The sequence below is a fragment of the Pleurodeles waltl genome, chromosome 4_2 (assembly GCF_031143425.1).
Source record: "Pleurodeles waltl isolate 20211129_DDA chromosome 4_2, aPleWal1.hap1.20221129, whole genome shotgun sequence".
NCBI lineage: Eukaryota > Metazoa > Chordata > Amphibia > Caudata > Salamandridae > Pleurodeles > Pleurodeles waltl.
Genome location: NC_090443.1, coordinates 993,291,833 through 993,312,567, shown reverse-complemented (window position 1 = coordinate 993,312,567; position 20,735 = coordinate 993,291,833). Strand labels below are relative to the sequence as shown.

At 45.7% G+C, this 20,735-nt stretch overlaps 1 protein-coding gene across 1 annotated transcript in view; it reads left to right on the top strand.

The window, feature by feature from the left end:
- The window catches only part of LOC138293969 (peroxiredoxin-like), a 166,414-nt gene that overhangs the window by 46,092 nt on the left and 99,587 nt on the right, over positions 1-20,735 (top strand). The window contains exon 4 of the mRNA XM_069233230.1: positions 217-347. Within this exon, the coding sequence (XP_069089331.1) occupies positions 217-347 (131 nt within the window). The remainder of the gene's footprint in view (positions 1-216; positions 348-20,735) is intronic.

The window sequence follows — 20,735 nt, the reverse complement described above, 5'->3', positions numbered from 1 at the left end:
TTATTCTAACATATAACCATGTATTTGTGTGGACTACACTCTACAAGTTAATGAATATCAACTCAAACTGATAGTGTATGCTTCTTGTGGAAAGCTCACTGTGAGACTCTCCGGCTTAATCTAAATAAAGTTTAGTACTTAAGTACTCAAAAGAGATCTGTATTTTTAGTTTAGTACAATGTTTAACCTTTTCCTTTCTTGACTTTGCTGTTGCAGAGGTCTTTTTATAATAGACAAGAATGGAATCCTTCGTCAGATCACCATCAATGATTTTCCTGTCAAGCGTTGTGTAAAAGAAACTTTGCGACTAGTCAAGGCTTTCCAACATGCTGACAAATTTGGAGAAGGTAAAGATTCTTATTGACCTTTTCACTGCCATTGGTATTTGACAAAGGAGTTTTAGCACTGGAAATTGAAAATGTTTGCTTACTCTTGTAATTCTAATGACATTAACACAGGACTACTTGGATGCTGCATACCATGGATTCTTACACTTTGCCATTAACCGTACATTCAGTATTCAGAAAAGGAGCTGAATAATGTAGAACCTCACATGCATTTAGTAATGGCACCACCCTGTGGCTACCTTTGTGTGTATTACAAGCTTACATGCAAGCTAGACACATTGGCTTTGCCAATGATTGTTCTAAATGTTACTGTTATGTAATTAAAACATATTGGGCTCCCATACAAACCATATTTTTCAATCACCGCATTAGTCTCCTCCTCACAATTATGTGCTTTCATAACTGTCCATGCTGATTTTATTGCACAATCCTGAGCCACAGTGGTCCCAAATACATGTGGAGGAGGAGGATAGGAGAGATTCATATTGGCTGTTGTCTCAATATGAGACCGCTTGTCATAGATCGTTCAGTTTATTCACAAGCTCATAGGCTTCATGAGGAGAGGGAGGGAAACAGGAGGAACCATCCTATATCTCCTTTTGTCTCAATTGTAGGGCAGAGCAATGTTTTCATGGACTGCTCTAGCTGCACCTAATACATGTTAGGGCATAGTCACACATGTTTATTTAAAAAAAATATTTCCATTGTTTCCTGTTCTTTTTCTTCTCCTTTTTCTTGTTCACGCATTACTTTTTTCTTTCTTTAACTTTTCATTCTCTTTCCTTTGTCCTCTTCTATTTCACCACCCTATTCCTCAACTACAAAAATGACCATTGCCTCCTAGTCCTGCCCTACCTCTCCACAGCTTTCAACAGTGTTAACCATCCATCATTGATTCACACCCTGAAACCTGCATGTCCTACACTGGCACCACACCCTATCTTATCAACTGACAGCAACTGTTCAAATAGTAAGTACCAACTCCCAGACTCTACCTGTCCCCAGCGGAGTCCTTCAGGGCCTGATTCTGTCATCCATCATTTTCAGCCTTTTTTATGGAACACTTGGGAGTCATTCTCACAGACAACATCATACAGATTCACCAGTATGCTGACAACATCCAAATCTATCTCAGAATCTCCTCAACCGATGGCATACAGAGACCCAAAGTCTTCATTGAAGGCATCCAAACCTGGATGTCAACAAACTACCTGATGTTCTACCCTGAAAATACCAAATTCTTCCTGTTTCCAGCAGTTCCAAACATTCTCTGTTTCAGTCATTGCTTTCAAAGTTGAACCAAACAGGACTTATGCCCCAGCTGATAGAAAAGACCATTTCTCTCAGAGTGTCAGGACCTTAGGGAGGATCCCTACAGAAAACACACTAGTGGCTAGTGTAGTGATGTTCAAAATGAAAAAAACAGGAATTGAATGGGGTGGTTTACTGGCAAGTCCCTAGTAAAGTGTACCAGAGGTGCCCAGTGCCTGAAAATCAAATGATACTAGTGGGCCTGCAGTACTGATTGTGCTACCTACATGAGTAGACCTGTAAACATGTCTCAGAATTGCCACTACAGTGTCTGTGTGTGCCGTTTTTCACTGCCAGTTCGACCTGGCAAGGTTACCACTTGCCAGGCCTAAAGCGTCCCTTTTACTATATGTAAGTCACCCTTAAGGTAGGCCAAAGGCAGCCCCATGGGTAGGGTGCTGTGTATTTAAAAGGTAGGACATGCACTGGTTTGTTTTACATGTCCTGATAGTGAACTACTGCTAAATTTGGTTTTCAGTATTGCAAGGCCTGTCTCTCTCATAGGCTAACATAGGGATTGCCTCTAAATCTTTTTTAAATGCAGTTTCCCATTGGGAGCAGATAGAGATGATGAGTTTGGGGTCTCTGAACTCACAATTTAAAAATACATCTTTTGGTGAATTTGGTTTTTAGTTTGTCTGTTTGAAAATGCCACTTTTAGAAACTGGGCATTTTCTTGTTTAACCATTCTGTGCCTTTGCTTGGCTGCTGAACCCACGTCTGGGTCAGGCTGATAGTTGGGCTGTTTGTGAATTCCCTCTAGGCAGTGCCATACATTTCCTGATGCGTTTTCCTGGGCTAGAGTGGGGGGAGGACCTGACAGCTGTACTTTAAATGGCTGTGCCTATCCTGTCACAATACAGTCTCCAACCCCCTGGTGTGTGTCTGGAGCAGGGCAAGAAGGAGGCAAGGTCTTGTAAACTACAAAGACTTTCTTTTGAAGTTTGTCTGCTTCTAAGGCAGAAAGGGGTATAAGTATTGGACCCAAAATCCCAGACTTTTAGATGACTTCTGCTTCAAGAGGAACCTCGGACAAGGAAAACCTGCCATTCTGCCTGTTGCTTTGCTGTGCTGGCCTGCTGCTGATGCTTCTTCCTTAAGAGGGAAAGGACTGGACGTTGCTTTCTGAAATCCTGCTTGTGAAGTTTCTCCAAGGGCTTGGACTGAGCTTGCTTCCTCTTAAGACATCTCAGGGACATCAAAGACTTCACATGCCAGCACCTGGGTACTCCTGCTGGGGTCCCTGACTTGCCAAATGGTGTCAAACCAGTTCTTGGGCCCTTGGGAGTGAAAGATGGCCTGAAATCAAGAAAATCCAGGCACACTGACTCCAGACTACTCCAGAACTGGCACAGCTGCACGACTCAGTGCCACTGCCTGCAACTCACAGCTGTGGTCCTCGCTGGAGTACGACGATCCTGACCGACGCCACAAGCCCGATGCCGCCATAGCCTCACAGAAGTCCTGCAGCATCGTAAATCCCGAGTGCTGTATCACCGAGATCCGTGACACCTAACTCCGCTGTGGCACCTCTAGCTCTGTGGCGTAACCCCAAGAGGTTGCTCCAGCACATCTTGACCCGCTTGATTCATCAACCCCACTGGATCCTAAGGAACCAACCCCTCGCCCCAATGTCACATCACCTCCCCCTGTTCTGCAGTAAGGAACCACTGCCACACTGGACCCAGTGACACCTCACCTTCCCAACTCTGTGTACATGCTTGTTTTCTTCATTACCAAAGGTACTGTACCTGGGGTCCATGTAACTCTGTGACCAGCGCTGCCCTCCCAGGGAGTGGCGTTGGATTGTTGGGAATGACTCAATCAACAACACTGTGATAGACACAATTGGAGCTATTGTGTTTCTAAGTGTTTTTATTGGGATTTAGGCCCTCATTTTGACGTTGGCGGTAAATCCCACTTACCGCCACTCTGACTTCCTCCAACATACCGCCACCACGGCGGATATCCGTTCACCATATCATGACACACACACACCAATCCGTCACTATTCAGCCACAGACACAAGTGTGCCACACCAAAGGTCAGTGATAAAGTGCCGGTATCCAAACCCACACCGTTACGCCCACAGAACAATGCCCATCATATTATGACCCACGAATCACCACGGCGGACATTCAATGGCAGTAAACCATTGATGGTACATACCGCCACGCTCAAAATACACACACACACATACAAAACAACACCATACTGGACGATTCAAACTACACATACCTAACACACATACACACACCACACCCACACCACTATAAAACACACACACACATTACCCACAACCCTTTACGACTACAAACATTTGCCACAAGATAGACACCACAACCACAGACAAGACCAGAGCCACACACTATTCACACCTATACACCACCCACGCACCTTACAAAACACACCTCAACATATCACCCTTCACACTCTCACCCACACTACTCACACAACACCCATGGCACCACAAGGACACCCCTGATTCTCTGAGGAGGAGCTAAGGGTCCTGGTGGAGAAAACCATCAGGGTAGAGCCTCAGCTATTTGGAGCACAGGTGCAGCAGATATCCATTGCTAGGAAGATGGAGCTATGGCAGAGGATCGTGGACAGGGTCAACACCGTGGGACAGCACCACAGAACAAGGGATGATATCAGGAAGAGGTGGAACGACCAACGGGGGAAGGTAAGTTCCATTGTAGCAAGAAACCAACTCGCTGTACAGAGGACTGGCGGTGGACCCCCACCTCCTCCCCCACAACTAACAACATGGGAGGAGCAAGTCTTGGCAATCATGCATCCTGAGGGCCTGGCCGGGGTAGGAGGAGGGCTGGACTCTGGTAAGTCAACTCTCTACTTCTATCACCCCCCTACCTGCATGCCGTCACATACCCTCACCCTCACCCTCACTCCCATCACTCCACCACGTCCCACACCCCCCAACATCACATCTCACTTATCCCAAAGCAAGCCCTGCATGCTGTACCACTGCATGGACACCACTCACAGACCTGCATGGACACCTATCACTAAAGCATGCACACTAGAGAGAATCAGCTAGCCCACCACATACTAACTCACACAAGTTAAAGCTGCCAGGGCAAATACAACCAAAAAGGGCAGCCCACCCATGCACAATATGTCACACACAGAAACAATAACACAGCATTTACATCCCCACATGTATCCCAGCCAATGTCAGCGGAGAGGGGGTGGCAGCACTATCCAGTCCCCCCACAGAAGAGGCCCACAGTGATGACAACAACTCTGGTCGCCTGGATCTGCATGACCGCCCTGGCCCATCAGGGATCTCTGGACAGTCGGTTACCCAGTCACAGTCACACACCACCACAGAGCCTCCCCCCTCAGGAAACACCACCACAGCACCCACCAAGTGTACCCATGCCTCTGTCCCCAAGACACGTCAATCAGGTGTGTGTCCACCACTACAGGACCCCAGGGCAGACCTTGCACCCAAGAAAATCAAGGACCTGGGGTCAGCGACAGTGGGCACACGGTTTAGGGGACAGAGGCACAGGTCAACAGGGACACTGGGAGGACTGCTGTGCGTCGGGTGGGGGACAGGCCCAGGGAACTGACTCTCCAGGAGGCACTCACCGAGGTCCTGGGAGCCTACCAACATTCCCTGGATAAGCTTGGCCAGATACTGGCCAACGTGCAGGAAAACAGGCAGCTGCAGGAGGGACAGTATCAGGGGATCAGGGAGGACTTGCAGGCCATCAACACCACCCTGGTCTCCATCGCAGGGGTGCTGGCAGACATGGCCAACAATATGAGGGAGGCAGCCTCACAAAAGCGGGCCCCTGCCACTAGCCAGACATCTGAACTGCCTTCTACTTTCGCTGCTTCTAGTGGACAGGAGGCCCCACCACTGGACTCACAGGCCACCAGCACCCCTCCAACTGTAGAAGGAGAACCACCCCGCAAATGTTCCCTGCGATCCAGGCAGAAGCCAGAGACTATTGCCAAGACCCCCACCAGGAAATGAGACTCTCCTGATTGTCACCCTTGTGTCCCACACAGTCACCCTGTCCACCATGAACTGCCATTGCTCCCCTTCCTATGTCCCCCTGGACAATGCACCGGTGCTACAAATAGACTGGAACAATACCATGTACTTTCCACCATCATCACCCCATCCCATTGCACGCCCCCCTCTTCTTCTTAGCACTTCAATAAACACACTTTGAAAAGTATGGATTATGTGAAATGATTTAAGTATGTATTTGTTTAACAATGTTCAAACATTGCAAATCAACTGTACAGTAATGATCACATTGGATAGACCTGTAGTTGGCTGCTGCGAACACACCAGGAGCGATAGTGGGGCACCAACATCTGCAAAAAGAGTTGCCAAAGCATACAGTGAGTGGGCATAGAACCGGGAAATCACAGCCTGCCAGTGCAATGTGAAACAAAATAATGGCAATGAAATGTGAAGTTACACTGTCTTACCTGTGTGTCATTGGAAGTATTGGTGAATCACTGCAGTTCTGTTGTCCTCATCCTCTGCCTCCTCATCTTCACTGTCCAGAGGGTCCACTGCTGCCACATGGTCATCTCCAGCCTCCTCCTCCTGCAGAAAAGGCACATGGTGTCTCAAGGCAAGGTTATGCAACATGCAGCTTGCCACGATTATGTGGCAGACCTTCTTGGGTGAGTGGCACCGGGATCCACCTGTTAGATGGAGGCACCGAAACCTGGCCTTCAGGAGGCCAAAGGTATGTTCAATTATCCTTCTTGTTCGCCCATGTGCCTCATTGTAACCTTCCTCTGCCCTTGTCCTGGGATTCCTCACAGGAGTCAGTAGCCATGATAGGTTGGGGTAACCTGAGTCACCTGCAAATATTGAGGGACAACATTTAGCCACACACTATGCCATAAGGCCCACACCATACCCATACACCAACATCCACTGGATGGGAACCAGGGCTCACCTATTAGCCACAACTTGTGCCTCTGTAGTTGGGGCATCACATTTGGGATGCTGCTATTCCTCAGGATAAAGGCATCATGCACCGACCGAGGATACTTAGCATTGACGTAGAAGATGTACTGGTCCACCAGGCACACCATCTGGACATTCATATAGTGAAAACTCTTTCGATTTCTGAACACCTGTTCATTTTGCCGGGGGGGGTGGACAAATGCAATATGTGTGCCATCAATTGCCCCAGTGATGTTGGGGATATGTCCCATTGCCAGTGCCTTCACTGTTGCCAAATCCTCCACCTGGGGGAAAACAATGTAGCTGCGCATGTGTTTAATCAGTACAGACAACACTCTGGTCAGCACTAATGAGAACATTGGCTGTGACGTTCCTGCTGCCAAGCCCACTGTCACTTGGAAAGAACCAGTTGCCAAGAAATGGAGCACAGATAGGACTTGCACAAGAGGGGGGATCCCAGTGGGGTGACGGATAGCAGATATCAGGTCAGGCTCCAGTTGGTCACACAGCTCCATCATTGTGGCCCTGTGAAGTCTGTAGTTAAGGATAATGTTCCTCTCCTCCATTGTTGTAAAATCTACCAGGGGTCTGTACACAGGGGTATGTCTCCATCTCCTATTCATCCGCAGCGGTAGCAATCTATGGGGCAAAAGAGTGAGGAGCTGGTCACAAACTATACATTGTAGCCACAACAGTACAATGCATGATGTTAATATGAAATGTAGAAGTGGCATTTGTCCTGTATGTCCAATTGTGAAATGTGACGTAGTTCATCATCATCAACACTTCGCATTATTCGGTTAATTTAAACCATCAAAGCATAAATCACACAATACAAAGGTTAAAATTTTAAATCGTGAATATCTTACATAAAAGAAAAACATAAGAAATATAAAAACATAAATACTAAAATCAAGTTGGTGTCTCTCTTCACACAATGCATAACTACCTAAACCTTCTTCCTCAGGTTAGCCAAACTATCATCCAGCAGGATGACAACCTAATCATAGGGCCTCATAGTAATCAAGAAGAATTTTTTAAGTGATAAATTCGTATGTGCCATGCAGCCGCAAGAAACTTGCTAGTTGCACAGAACAGGGCACAGGATGTATCCCTCATCATAATCCTTAAGGCATCTATACAACATCTGATCCCCATGTTCTTACAAACTGGACGTAACCACCTCTGACAAGCAATCCTATACGCTGGACATATAAACATAAAATGCACAATGGTTTCTGAAGAATTGCTACAGCTCAGGCAGAAATCAATTCTTGGAGCAGAATCCTGAATATTGCCAAAAGATTTGAGAGGTGGGCATCCGTATCTGAACTGAATATACAAACTCTTACTTAATGGATCAGTAATAAGATCCATAAACAGTTCGAAACACGGATGCCACTTAGTGTCAAGAAATTGGGAAGTCAATCTGCCATGAGACAAATGTAGCAGATAGATTCCCCTGACATACGCCTAATATGCTGTTTTTAAATGATTCTTCTGCTCTTTCCTTAAGTTGTAAGGATGGCTCCAGTAGTTACCAAGACCCAAAATGTGGAGTCATTTTGATATGTGTTTGAACCAAGGAATAATAAGCACGTTGGGTCTGTCTAAAATGTCTTGGATGGATTCCCTATATGTGAGTAGCTCAGGAGTAGTCCAGCGAATAGCAGGATAGGGATTTTTATGTTATTCAAAGAGGGCGCATCATTTTGGCAATCAGTAATAACTTGCACTACCTCATTGATGAACAGGATGAAGAGAGTCGGAGCAAGGACACAACCCTGTCGTACCCCTGTCCTGATATCTATTCTATCAGTGAGTTCCCCCTGGTTACCCCATCTTACTTGTGCATAAGTGTTCTCATGCAATCTTTGGATTAGATGTACTAGGTTCTCTGGGGTACCAATTTTGTTCAGAATTCCCCACAGCTTATCTCTTGGCACAAGATCAAAAGCGGATCTCAAGTCTACAAAAGCCACGTATAATTTCTGTCTGGCTAAGGTGACATACTTCCAGAATAATAGTGACAACCTAAAGACTTGGTCCATAGTATTAGTTTTTGAGTGAAATCCAGCCTGTAGAGGGGATAAAATCTGGTTCTTCAGAACCCAATCCGTAAGTCTGGCCAAAATTTGTTTTGCAAAGATCTTTTGAAGAATGTCAATAAGGCTAATCGGTCGATAGTTCGCTGGCAAACCTACATCGCCTTTCTTATAAACAGGAATTATTTCTGAACCGTGCCAGGAATCAGGAATGGGACCACCTGCTGCTATGGCATTGGACAATAAATTGATATACCATGCCCATATAATGGGCTCAGATTTAAACAAATCCCCAGGTATCTTATCAGGGCCAGGGGCTTTAGCTAGCCTCAGGGAATTAATAGCATCTGTTGTTTCAGCTACTGAGAAGACAATGCTCTCAGAGGAGCTATTTGTGGGAGCTACATCATCATCATATCTAACAACGTTATAGTCATGCAATACAGGATAGGCATACATTTCAGAAAAATGGGTCACCCATCTATCAGGTTGGATATACGAGCTAATGGAGTCTTTTACCCCTCTCGATCTGCAAGCCAGCAGTCTCCAAAAAGAACCATCATCCTGATTTTTAACTGCAACCAATAACCTCTGCCAAGATTTCGTCTTCCCAGCTTTTTTTTGCTTGCTTCAGGGCCTTAACATATTTAGATCTAGCATTCACAATATCCTCTTGAATGAGGTTTATTAATGCTTCTTTTAAATTAGATCTTGCTTGAGCACAGTCCTTATTATACCATTCATTAGAAGAGATAATATCAGGTGACTGCCTTAGGGGAGTTTCTTTAGATAAAATACCCCATAGGTATCCACCAATTCTGTATGAATTGTCAGAATAGGAATAGTAGCAACCTCTTGTTCCCCAAAAACCAAAAAGAGATTTAAGAATGATAAATAAATATCCCTGATCTGATATGGATTTGCTGGCACATTTTGCCAGCTAACACGAGTTAGTCTATGATTCAGTCGAGGGGTTGGGACATTAGTAATCTCTATGTGTCGCGCTCTTAGAAAAACTTGGTTGGTTAGTACAAGACACAAGGGATTGTGATCGCTGTCATAGCGAGAAATAATTTCTATATCTAATGTACTTGACCAAAGCCTGATATCCACCAGAATGTAATCAATAGTGCTCAAAGAAAGCCCTCGCTTAAACGTAAGAGCACGATTTGGATCGGATCTAGTGCGACCGTTACATTCTCTCAAACCATATTTTAAACAGAGCGAGGCCAACTGCATGGCTACACACGATGCAGGAGAGGAAACCATTTCCTTAGGTTGAGGGATGCCCCATAATTCATCTTCCTCACTAATTAAGGTAGAAATAGTGCTATCAGGTACAAAAGAACAATTAAAATCAACTGTAGCCATCAAAAGATCTGAAGGATCTAAGGTCCCTACAAACTCAGTCAGATGTGTGAGTATCCTAGATTCAGTGGTACGTGGAACAGACCTTGCATATACATTTAGTACAATTAACCTAAAGCCAGGACAAAATGTGAGCTGTATACCCAGCAGATCATGAGAATTGAATTCAATCACAGAATGATCGCAATTTAGCCTATTATTCAGTGAGATCATAAGTCCTCCTATCAGTCTGCCAAATCCTCTGGTAGCAGATTGGGCAGGAGAGAAATAAGACGTGAAACCCTCTAGATGGTACGATTCCGCAGCCCAAGTTTCCTGAAATAAACAGACATCGTATTTATTAACAAAGCCCGTCCGTGACGCAGTTATATACCAGGGCCTGCCCCCCCCCGAAATGGTGTCCGCCTGTCCTGTGTGGAGGGACAGGTGGAAGTGAGGTAATTCCGCTGGCATGGTGCACCATTGCGGGAGGGGGTCAGGAACCGCCGTGCAATGCCTCATTGGATAATATTGGGCCCTATGGCGTACAGTGACTAATGGTGGTGTACGCCGGCGGTGACGGTATGCACCGCCGTGGACATCACCACCATTTTCTATTTGTTCACTCACTTGCTACCTGACCTTCCAAAGGAGAGGACCTACGCTGCATGTGCTGCTGTGACCTGTTTCTGTAACCTACCATGGCCCGTTTGACTGGGGAAAGGGCACCTGCCTTCACCTCAGCGGAATTGGAGAGACTGGTGGATGGGGTCCTACCCCAGTACGGACTGCTGTATGGGCCTCCAGACCAACAGGTTAGTACACTGTGAGCACGATGTATGGGGCATGAATGCATGGAGTGGTGTGTGTGAAGGCCTCGTGTGTGGGGAGGTTTGCTGGATGTCCCCTGGGTGGCGTGCAGCTTGTGTGCTGGGCCATGTCTGTGCAAATGGGAATGGGAAGGGGTATGGTGGGCCATGAGCGTAACAGGCAGGACGGTCTGAAATAATACCTTTCCCTGTGTGTATTTCCCCTGCAGGTCAGCGCCCATCAAAAGAAGGGTATATGGTGTACCATCGCCAAAGACGTGCGGACCCTGGGGGTCTATGGCAGGCGGAGCACCCACTGTTGCAAATGATGGGAGGCCCTGAGACGCTGGGCATGGAAGATGGTGGAGGCCGAGCTGGGGATGGCCTCCCAACGAGGAAGGGGTGCCCGTCGAACCCTGACCCCCCTGATGGCCCTCATACTGGTGGTAGCCTATCTGGAGCTGGATGGGCACTTGGGGGCATCACAGCAGCCACAAGGAGGTGAGTACCGTGCCCATCATTACAACTTACGCCTGGTGGGGTGGTATCCGGGTGGGGAATGTGTGTCTGTGGGCACCCCTAGTCCAGGACTGACATTGCAGAGTAGGTCCCATCTTGGGCAGGGTTCTGATGTGATATTCCTCATACCTAGCTTGTAGGCATCCACTTATGGGCAGGGCTGTGTGGGTCTCAGGTATGCTGCAGTTGGCGGTATGTGTCCTTCCCCATGCCCTGGTGACCAGCATTGTTACTGGTAGCGCATTGCATATTGCGTGGGGCTGTTCCCCGTGTGTGAGTGTGCTGTGTACGCCAACGGTGGTGTTTGTGCAGCCACTGACCCAGTATATCATTTGTCTCTCTCCCCCACCTTTTCGTTTTGTCATCCTGTCCTTATGTGCATTAGCATCATCTGGCAGAGGAGCAGAGGTACCGGCGATGGAGGGAGCTGCATCCCACAGGACCCAGGAGGCAGAGTCCTCCGACAGTGAGGGCACCATTGGGAGTGAGGGCGAGGGGAGCACCACGGCGGAGACTGGAGGGGACATTGCGGACACAGATACCTCCTCCGATGGAAGCTCCCTGGTGGTGGCAGACACCTATGTGCCCACCCCAGCAACAGGTACAGCCACTACGCCCCATACCAGCACCACCCGCCCAGCAGCCCCTCAGCGAGCTGCCCGTGCCCACTCACCCAGGAGGGTGGGCATCTCCTTTGCCCCAGGCACCTCAGGCCCTGCCCCAGTTAGCCCTGCTGCCCTGAGTGAGGAGGCTATTGACCTCCTGAGATCCATCTCTGTTGGGCAGCTAACCATTGTGAATGCCATCCAGGGGCTGGCAGCCCAAATGCAACAGACCAATGCATTTCTGGAGGGCATTCACACCGGTTTGGTGGCCCAACAGAGATCAATCCAGGCTCTGGCCTCCTCTCTGATGGCAGCCATTGTCCCTGTTTCCACTCTCCCCGCTCAAACTTCCTCTTCCCAGTCCCATTCCCCTCAAACCCAACCTATCCCAAGCACACAAGCAGACCAGCATGCACAAAAGACACCACACACGAGTGGCAAAGGCAAACACAAGCACCACACATCATCCCACAGGCACTCACACAAACACCATCCAGATGCAGACATAGCAACATCCACTGTCTCCTCCTCCTCCTCCTCCTACACCTCCCTCCCAGTTGCATCTACACTCACACCTGCATGCACTACATCCTCATCACCAGCACACCTATCAGAACACACACCTCACTGGTAGACATCATCCCAACAGCCATGCACACGGCCCCTGTGTCCTCTCCCACTATGTCTGCCCCCCCAAGGTACACAAACGCAAGCACTCAGACACCCAACAGCCATCCACCTCACAACAGCATCCAGCCCATGCACATGCACAGCAGACAGACACCTCTCAAAACCACTCCTTCTACCTCTACTCCCAAACCTTCTCCCACTTTCCGCGTCAATGTCCCTAAGCAGCTTTTCCTCTCCACCATTGACCTCTTCCCTACCCCTCCCCCGTCCTTCACTTCTGGCCAGGGTGACTGAAACCCAGGCAAGCACCTCAGCCACCCAGTCCACGGGCCCAGTAGTGTCCACAGCAACTCGTGGTGGTAAAGGATCCAGGGCACCAGGAATCCTCACGGAAAGGGTGCCTGCTCCAAGTGTGGCCAGAAGGGCAAGGAGCCCTCCCCAGCTGCTGCCCTGAAGGGCAAGGAGCCCTCCCCAGCTGCTTCCCAGAAGGGCAAGGATCCAGCCCTAGCTGCTGCCAGGTAGGGCATGGAGCCATCCCCAGCTGCTGCCAGGAAGGGCAAGGAGCCATCCCCAGCTGCTGCCAGGAAGGGCAAGGATCCATCCCCAGCTGCTGCCAGGAAGGGCAAGGAGCGATCCCCAGCTGGTGCCAGGAAGGGCAAGAGACCTGCACCAGCAGGCAGGAAGGACAAGGGTCCTGGTGCTGGGACTCAGTCAGAGCCCCCACCACCACCCATGGTTGTGCAGCCGTCCGAGGCTGCAGGGGATGGGCTGGAGCCTCCCCCTACCACTACCAGCAGCAGCACCACCACCAGCAGTGGGCAGCCGTCCGAGGCTGCAGGGGATGGTCTGGAGCCTCCCCCCACCACTACCAGCAGAAGCAGCACCACCACCACCACCAGCAGTGGGCAGCCGTCTGAGGCTGCAGGAGATGGGCTGGAGATTCCCCCCACAACCACCACCAGCAGCAGCACCACTGACACCACTTAGCAACCGTCACCGCCGGCAGACATTCTGTAGACCTGCCTCCATAGGCTGTTGTGCAGCCTGCCCACTACAAATCCTGTGGGTATGACACCCAGCTGAGAGGCTGTGGTCTTGCACTCCCCAAGATCTGCATCAAGGGGCAAGATGCCCCTTCCAGAACCAGTGGGGAAGACACCCACTCACCCCATCCTCCCTGGGATGAAGAGCACAGGGCACGATGCACCCTCCAGAACCAGTGGGCAAGTCACCCACTTAAGAGACTGTGGTCTTGTACTCCCCAGGATAGAGCAATGGGCATGTTGCCCCCTCCAGAACCAGTGGTGTTGTTCCATCTGCCAGCTGAGGTGCCCCCCCCATTCCACCTCCCACTGAGGTGACTGCCTATTTTCCAACTGATGCCCCTGTAGTGTTCTCTCTGTTTTGTTGCAGGAGACAAGTGGGGACTTGGACTTTGTCATGTGGCCCTGTGGCCCACGCACATTGAGGACTGGGCAGTGTCCCATGAATTGTACATATGTATATACGTTTACATTGGATGTCCGTAATTTTACTGTATTTATAATATAACACTCACTTTCATCTATTCGTGTTGTCCTTGCATTATTCCTGAGGGGTACAGGGTAAATATGGTTTCTTACTATATCTGATTGTGTGTATGATGTTGTGGTGGGTGTGTGTGTGTGTTGAGCGTGTGTGGCACTCTCTTTTTCCTCTCCCCTTCCCCTGTGTGCTAGGCGGCTGTACTCACTGTGGTCGTCTTCGCCGTTGTTGGTTTTGTGGTGAAGCAGGATGCAAAATATCATCGGAAATATTTGCAACTCGGGCTCCATGGTGGCGTGGTTCTTCCCTGTGCCTCCAATGGTGAGTCCTTTCCCTTCTGTGCAGTGTTTCTGCCAGGCTTTTGATGTCGTTGGTACCGCCCCGGAAAAGGTGGCGGATTGGGTTGTCATAATATGGTGGGCGGAACATTGTCTTCCGCCTGGCTGTAGGCGGCTACCGCCGTGGTGCCTGTTGTTTCCACCCTGGCAGTCGGTGTGGTAAGGTGGCTGTCTATCTAAGCTCTTTCTGCCATGGCCATAATTTGGCGGTATTTACCGCCCGACTGTTGACGGTATTACTGCCACTTTATCAGAGACTGCCAGCGTTGTAAAGAGGGCCCTAATCTTTTAAAATTCATATCTTTGCTTGTGTATGTTGGATTTTTGTTGTTTTGGTCTTGTTTGATTAAGATAAATATTGGCTATTTTTCTAAATTGATGTGGAGTCCTTTTGTGGTGTTTTCACTGTGTTACTGTGTGTGTTCGTACAAATATTTTACACATTGCCTCTGAGATAAGCCGGGCTGCTTGTGCCAAGCTACCAAGGGGGTGAGCAAGCTAGACTGAGGATTCCTACTTGAACAGGGTGTAAACTGACTGCCAACTAGAGACCTCCTTTCTAATAGTGGCCATAATAATGCAAATCAGAAAATAGAAACACTTATTGGAGAATAGAACTGCTAATGCGTTCCTCTATGATAATTTATTACACCTCAGGACTCGTTTTAGGCCAATTAATCTTTTGACCCAGTTGAGAGACACCTTAGGACGAGATAGCTGATCAATATGTCAATCAATATGTCAATAATATCATCAATATTTATCACGACAATACATTTCACTTTAGTCAAATTCATTAATCAATCCAAGAGTCTACCATGACCTTCCAGCCTTGAATAACCACACCAGTTTAGTAGAAGTTTATACGTTTTATTCCCTATTAGTTACAATCTAGAAGCAGATGCGTTAATCTCAACACCAAGAAACATAATAGCAGTCATGGTATGGCAACTTTGGTAAGATTTATTTAGAGCGAGAATCACAAACATCAGAACATAACACAGAGTAAACATAGAACAATTTTAGCAGAGTATCAATAACACGTCAGTTCAACAAAGCATAGATTCGGTTGTTTGTCTATTTGCGTCAGTTTGGTGAATACCTGTCCTAACCACTGATTAGCATCCGCATGTTGGGCTTCATGCAAAACAATTTAGAACACCAATTTGGAAAACATCTAGCTAAGGTCTCTGTCAAAAGTAAGCAGTTGGTATCTAGAAAGGAAAAGCAAACAGACAAATTACAAATGCATTGTCATAATTACCCTCCAAGGATTAGGTCAGCACACGGGTTCAGTCTTCGTCTTCAGGACATCAGTCAAATCACCATCTGTCAGAACTCAGCTCTGGGGCAAAAGGGGCACTTCCCTCATAAGGAGGTAAAGTGTAAATGGGCAATTCTAAGGGCGAGGATGGTTTAAGTAAACCAACAAGTCACCAAACAGAGTGACAATTTCTAGATAAAATCAATAGCATTCCCTACCTAATTCTAAATGACTTCCAGTGACATGGGTTTTTATCCCCTATTCGTTGTACATTCGCCCAAAATTCTATTGGACATTTGTTATACCCCACTATCCTTAACCTATCAGAATACACATTAGGTAATCCTACTCTTTACCCCATATTATTTTACGAGTCTTTCATTGGTCTTCATAATTGACGTCTTCAGAGGTGGCACGTCCGGTATGATTTCATCTTTCTGTAATTCTTTGCACATCTTTTGGTCAGCAGTTCCATTGTCTTCACTGGTTTGAATGACCTTATACATTACATTAATCTACACTGTTTCAATTTACTTTTAACATTTATTCTGCAAACAAGAAAAAGCAATGGGAACAGATCTAACATGGTTACATTCATCTTCCAATTTGAAGAAAAAGAACAAGCAGGGTCATGTCCCCTTGTGAGTCAGCAAACAAAAAAATTGAAAAATGCATTTAATATGAGAGCCAAGCAACTAAGCTTCGGTTCATGCTAACTTAAGGCCTATGAGGTTTTCAGCACATATTTAATAACGCAAACGTTAGTGTAAACGTATTTAAACGTAATATAAACATTTTGATTATCATTATTAGTTCACGTATACATTGGTGGCCACTCCCCCGTGGTCACATTTTAAGTGCACGTTTAGGAAGAATTACTATTATTATAGTTTCTACGCAGCAATATCATACCTTAATATTTCATGTTAATATAGATTAGATAAGCTACGCTCTCTCAAACCTACTGTAGACAGGTTGTTTCTTCTTTCTCTCCCCATCCCCTTTCCCCCTTGGGGCGCCTCTGTTATCCAGTATATATTTGAGGAAACAGACAGTGTTCTGGGAGGGCACTGGGAGCCAGCATTGTTCTGCTCCCATTCAAGTCATAGGTAAGAGCCTTCTGACACAGTCATTAATGACTAGAAACTCTTACTCTAAGAACACATTGCCAAAACGTCCAGAACAGGAAAAGATTTCATAATGACAGTTCAAGCCCTTGTTCTCTTTCACCTAGGTGGTAGTGCCTTGCTCAATAACCTCCCAAAGGCCACCTGTCACCTCCGAAAGGCATCCTGCATACATCATTATGGTTCACACTAAACACCCTTGCAATAAAGGATCTACACTTGCTTCCCCTGCAAGCCCAGATCATCTTAAAGGTCAACTACATCACTCACAAGAGCCTCTAAGACAGACGTCTACCTAGCAAAACAAACTGCTGAGGTTCTCTAACTTATTAATCTATTCCCTATTAAAATTATTGTCAGCCATCCAATAATATGGATGTATTAGTTTTCTACATTATTTCAAGCCATGTACAGTTCCCCAAAGTATGCTATGTTGCCATTAGACCTGAAGTTGGAACTCCATATTTCGTATCCTCCTCCATCAACTGGTCTGTATGTCTAACTCCATTCCAGCACCAGTTTGTGTTGCTATATATATATATATATATATATATATATACGGAGCAAGCCGTAGTCTTGCTCAGGCCTGTCTTGCATGTAACATTAAAATTACTTCACAAAAAGCTTGCCACACAGAATAGTGTAGAGGTATGTTTGTGTTGATGTATGTGCATATGCACATGCACAGGTATATGTTCAATTTGTTCTGCGATATGTGAGTGCAGTCTGTATGGTGCATGCAAGTTCCTCTTTTGAATTAATAATTGCAGAGTAAGCCTATAAAAATATTAATGGTTTACTGGACTACCACCACAAACTGCAACTTGATTAAGTAAATGGATGAACAGTGAACAAATGAGCCCTAACTTGATTAGAAGGTTTGTGAGGGTTCTTCACCAATGGAAATGTTTTTTTAAAACTGCACTAGTCGGTGGATGTTACATTCTGTTGAAACTGTTGTTTCTACCTGCATGAATGAGTAATAAAGACCAATAAATTAGCTAAGAATACATTTTAGACACAGCTATGAGTAAAAGGTGTGAAGTATTCCAGTTTATTAGCTGAGCTACAGTACACAGCAGACGTATTGCTCCACAACTGCACAGTGTAAGAACATTGTGCAGCTAATAGAAATTCAGGGCTGCACAGCATATATTTGTTTATCAGGGGAAACATTGCTGATCTGATGGAGTGTTTACTTGGTGAAATGGCAATTATATATCATAGGCCTGATAAGTTGCACAAGTTTTAAATACTGTGCCAGAATGTATAACACACATCATTTCCCCATGCAAGTAACTGTACATTAACATGTGTATGACTGAAAATACAGTTCCATCAAATAATCATATTTTATGCCAGGGCACACTCAATGTAGACCCTAGTGTCACTTTTTAAAGTTGGGTTGCTTGATTTGTATGTGAATAGGGTAAGGAATTATTACAATAATTATTATTCAATTGATCATACATTTTTACATATTTTTGAAATTGTTAATCATAAAATTAAATATGTATTTTTTTAACATAATTTAAGTAATTCTGAAAATATGGTAAAAGATGTTTTTATTTGTTAAGTGGTTTATATGATAATTGATTGTTAATGAGTCCATTGTTTTTAATAGTTTATACATTAATTAATGATATTGGCCCTCATTATGACTTTGGGGGCCTCTGAGCGAGCCCGCCAAAGCCACGGGTGCCAGAAGACCACCAGTGCTGGCGGTCATCCGCCCACCATATTATGGGTACTGCCGGATTTCTGCCACACTTTGGGCGGATATCCGTCAGTAGCGATGGTGGCGATCGGGCGTTGCTACCACTTGCACCACCCCGCCAGTAGGACGCCGCCAGCCGTATTATGACCATTAGGACGGACTGGCAGTGTCCTGCTGGTGGGGCGCTGCTGACAGTGACAGCGGCCCTTCCCATTCCCTGCCGGACGACCTCTTCGTCGGACAAGGTAAGTCCGGCGTCCGACAGGGGAGGGGGTGTTGTGTGTGAGTGTGTGGTTGCTGTGTGTGTGTATGAATGTGTGTGTGTGTGTGTGTGAATGAGACTGTGAGTGATGTGGTGTATGCATGGTTGTATGCGTGTGGTTGAATGCGTGTATGAATGTTGAAATGAGTACGTGTCTGCATGCCAGTGTGTAGGCATGTGATAATGCGTGTTTGGATGTTTGTGTGTATGCATGTATGGATGCATGTATGTGTGAGTGAATGCATGTATGGATGCGTGTGAGTATGTGTGAGGGAATGTGTGTATGGATGAATGTGAGTGAATGCGTGTCTGGAAGTGTAGGTGAATGGGTGTATGCGTGGTGCATGTGGGTGTCTGTGTTCATGTATGCGGGCAGGGGGTTAGGGGGCGTCATGTAAGTAGAGGGGTGGGGGCACTATGTGACTAGGGGGATAGGGGCAGTGTGAATGTGGGGGGGTGTGGAGTTGGGTCCTTGCTGGGGGGCTGGGGGAGCCGTCTACCGGTGACAGGGAAGAAATTCACTGTCACCGGTAGCCCTACCGCCATGGTTTTCGTGGCGGTGCTACAGCTGCGGAAACCATGGTGGTAGGCAGGCTCCTAATACCACCAGCCCGGTGGTTTATACCGCCATGGCAGTATGGGTAAAGATGTGGCGGCCAACCCGCCACACTCATAACCGCAACATTAACCCTGGCGGTCAGAATGACCACCATTATGTTTAAGCTTTTTCTATAATAAGTAAATGTATAGTGTTATTTTTAGTTGTTGGAATTTTAGGGGAATATGATTATAGTATTGTGAATCGATTTTTAAAATATATAATTGATATTTTTAATGTAATTGTATATATAGAATTTTACATGTTCATTTCATATTTTTAGATGTTAACAGTTTTAATAGCTGATATAGTGTTAGAAATATTTAAATATGTTCATGGAAATACATTTTATGCTTATTTATTTTATATATATATATTATTTACTTTGTATTAATTTAGTAGATTAAGAGTTAAATCCAAGTTTTTTAAAGGTTAACATTTTCTCTACTGTTGCTCAAGTTGGAGTGGGTATAGCAGGTTTGGCACACTCCAAATTCTAGCACTTTCCCTATTGTTGCTTACGCTGGAGTGGGAATAGTAAATCTAACCTTCCTCCAAAGTCCATCACTTTTCCTACTGTTTCTTATGTTGGGTGGGAATAGGATTCTGACCCTCTCCAAAGTCCAGCACTGTCCCTGCTGTTCCTCAAGTTGAGTGGGAATAATAATGACCCCTTTAGATTCCAACTTTTTACCTACTGTTGGTCACGTTGGAGTAAATTTTACCCTTCTAAGTGTAATTTTTTAATCTAATTTTTAAAGTGGTTTTAATATAAAATGTTTGTTTTAATTTTAAAAGTTAGTTTAATAAAAATGTGTTTTCATAATTTTTTTGTAGTAATATTGTTTTATTGTTAATTATTATAACATTGTTATAGTATATTTTTTATTGTCTACTGTTTGTAATTGCAATACTGTTTTTAATAGTATTTCATTATTTATGTTTAAATAATATTTGTTTTTAAATATAATATTTATTTTTTTGCTATTTTTTTAAAGCATATATTTTTATTTAATATTTTATCTAGGTACATCTTGTCGATGTAATTTAATATATGTTTTCAAGTTAATACCATTAAAATGTGATATGCTTACCTATTGTGTGGCAATATTATGGTCTTCTAAATTTTTGTTGTCCATATCTGTACATACAAAGTATGCAAAGCTGATATCTGTGTCCCCAAACCTTTTTGGCAATATTTTTGTCAGCAATATTTTGTTCTTAACTCAACTAGCTAAAGAAAGTAGTATGTCTTTCTAGGTTCCATCTAAGGGTGGTGGGATCATTTAGTTATCTTAAAAATAACCACAGTTTCAGCTGTCT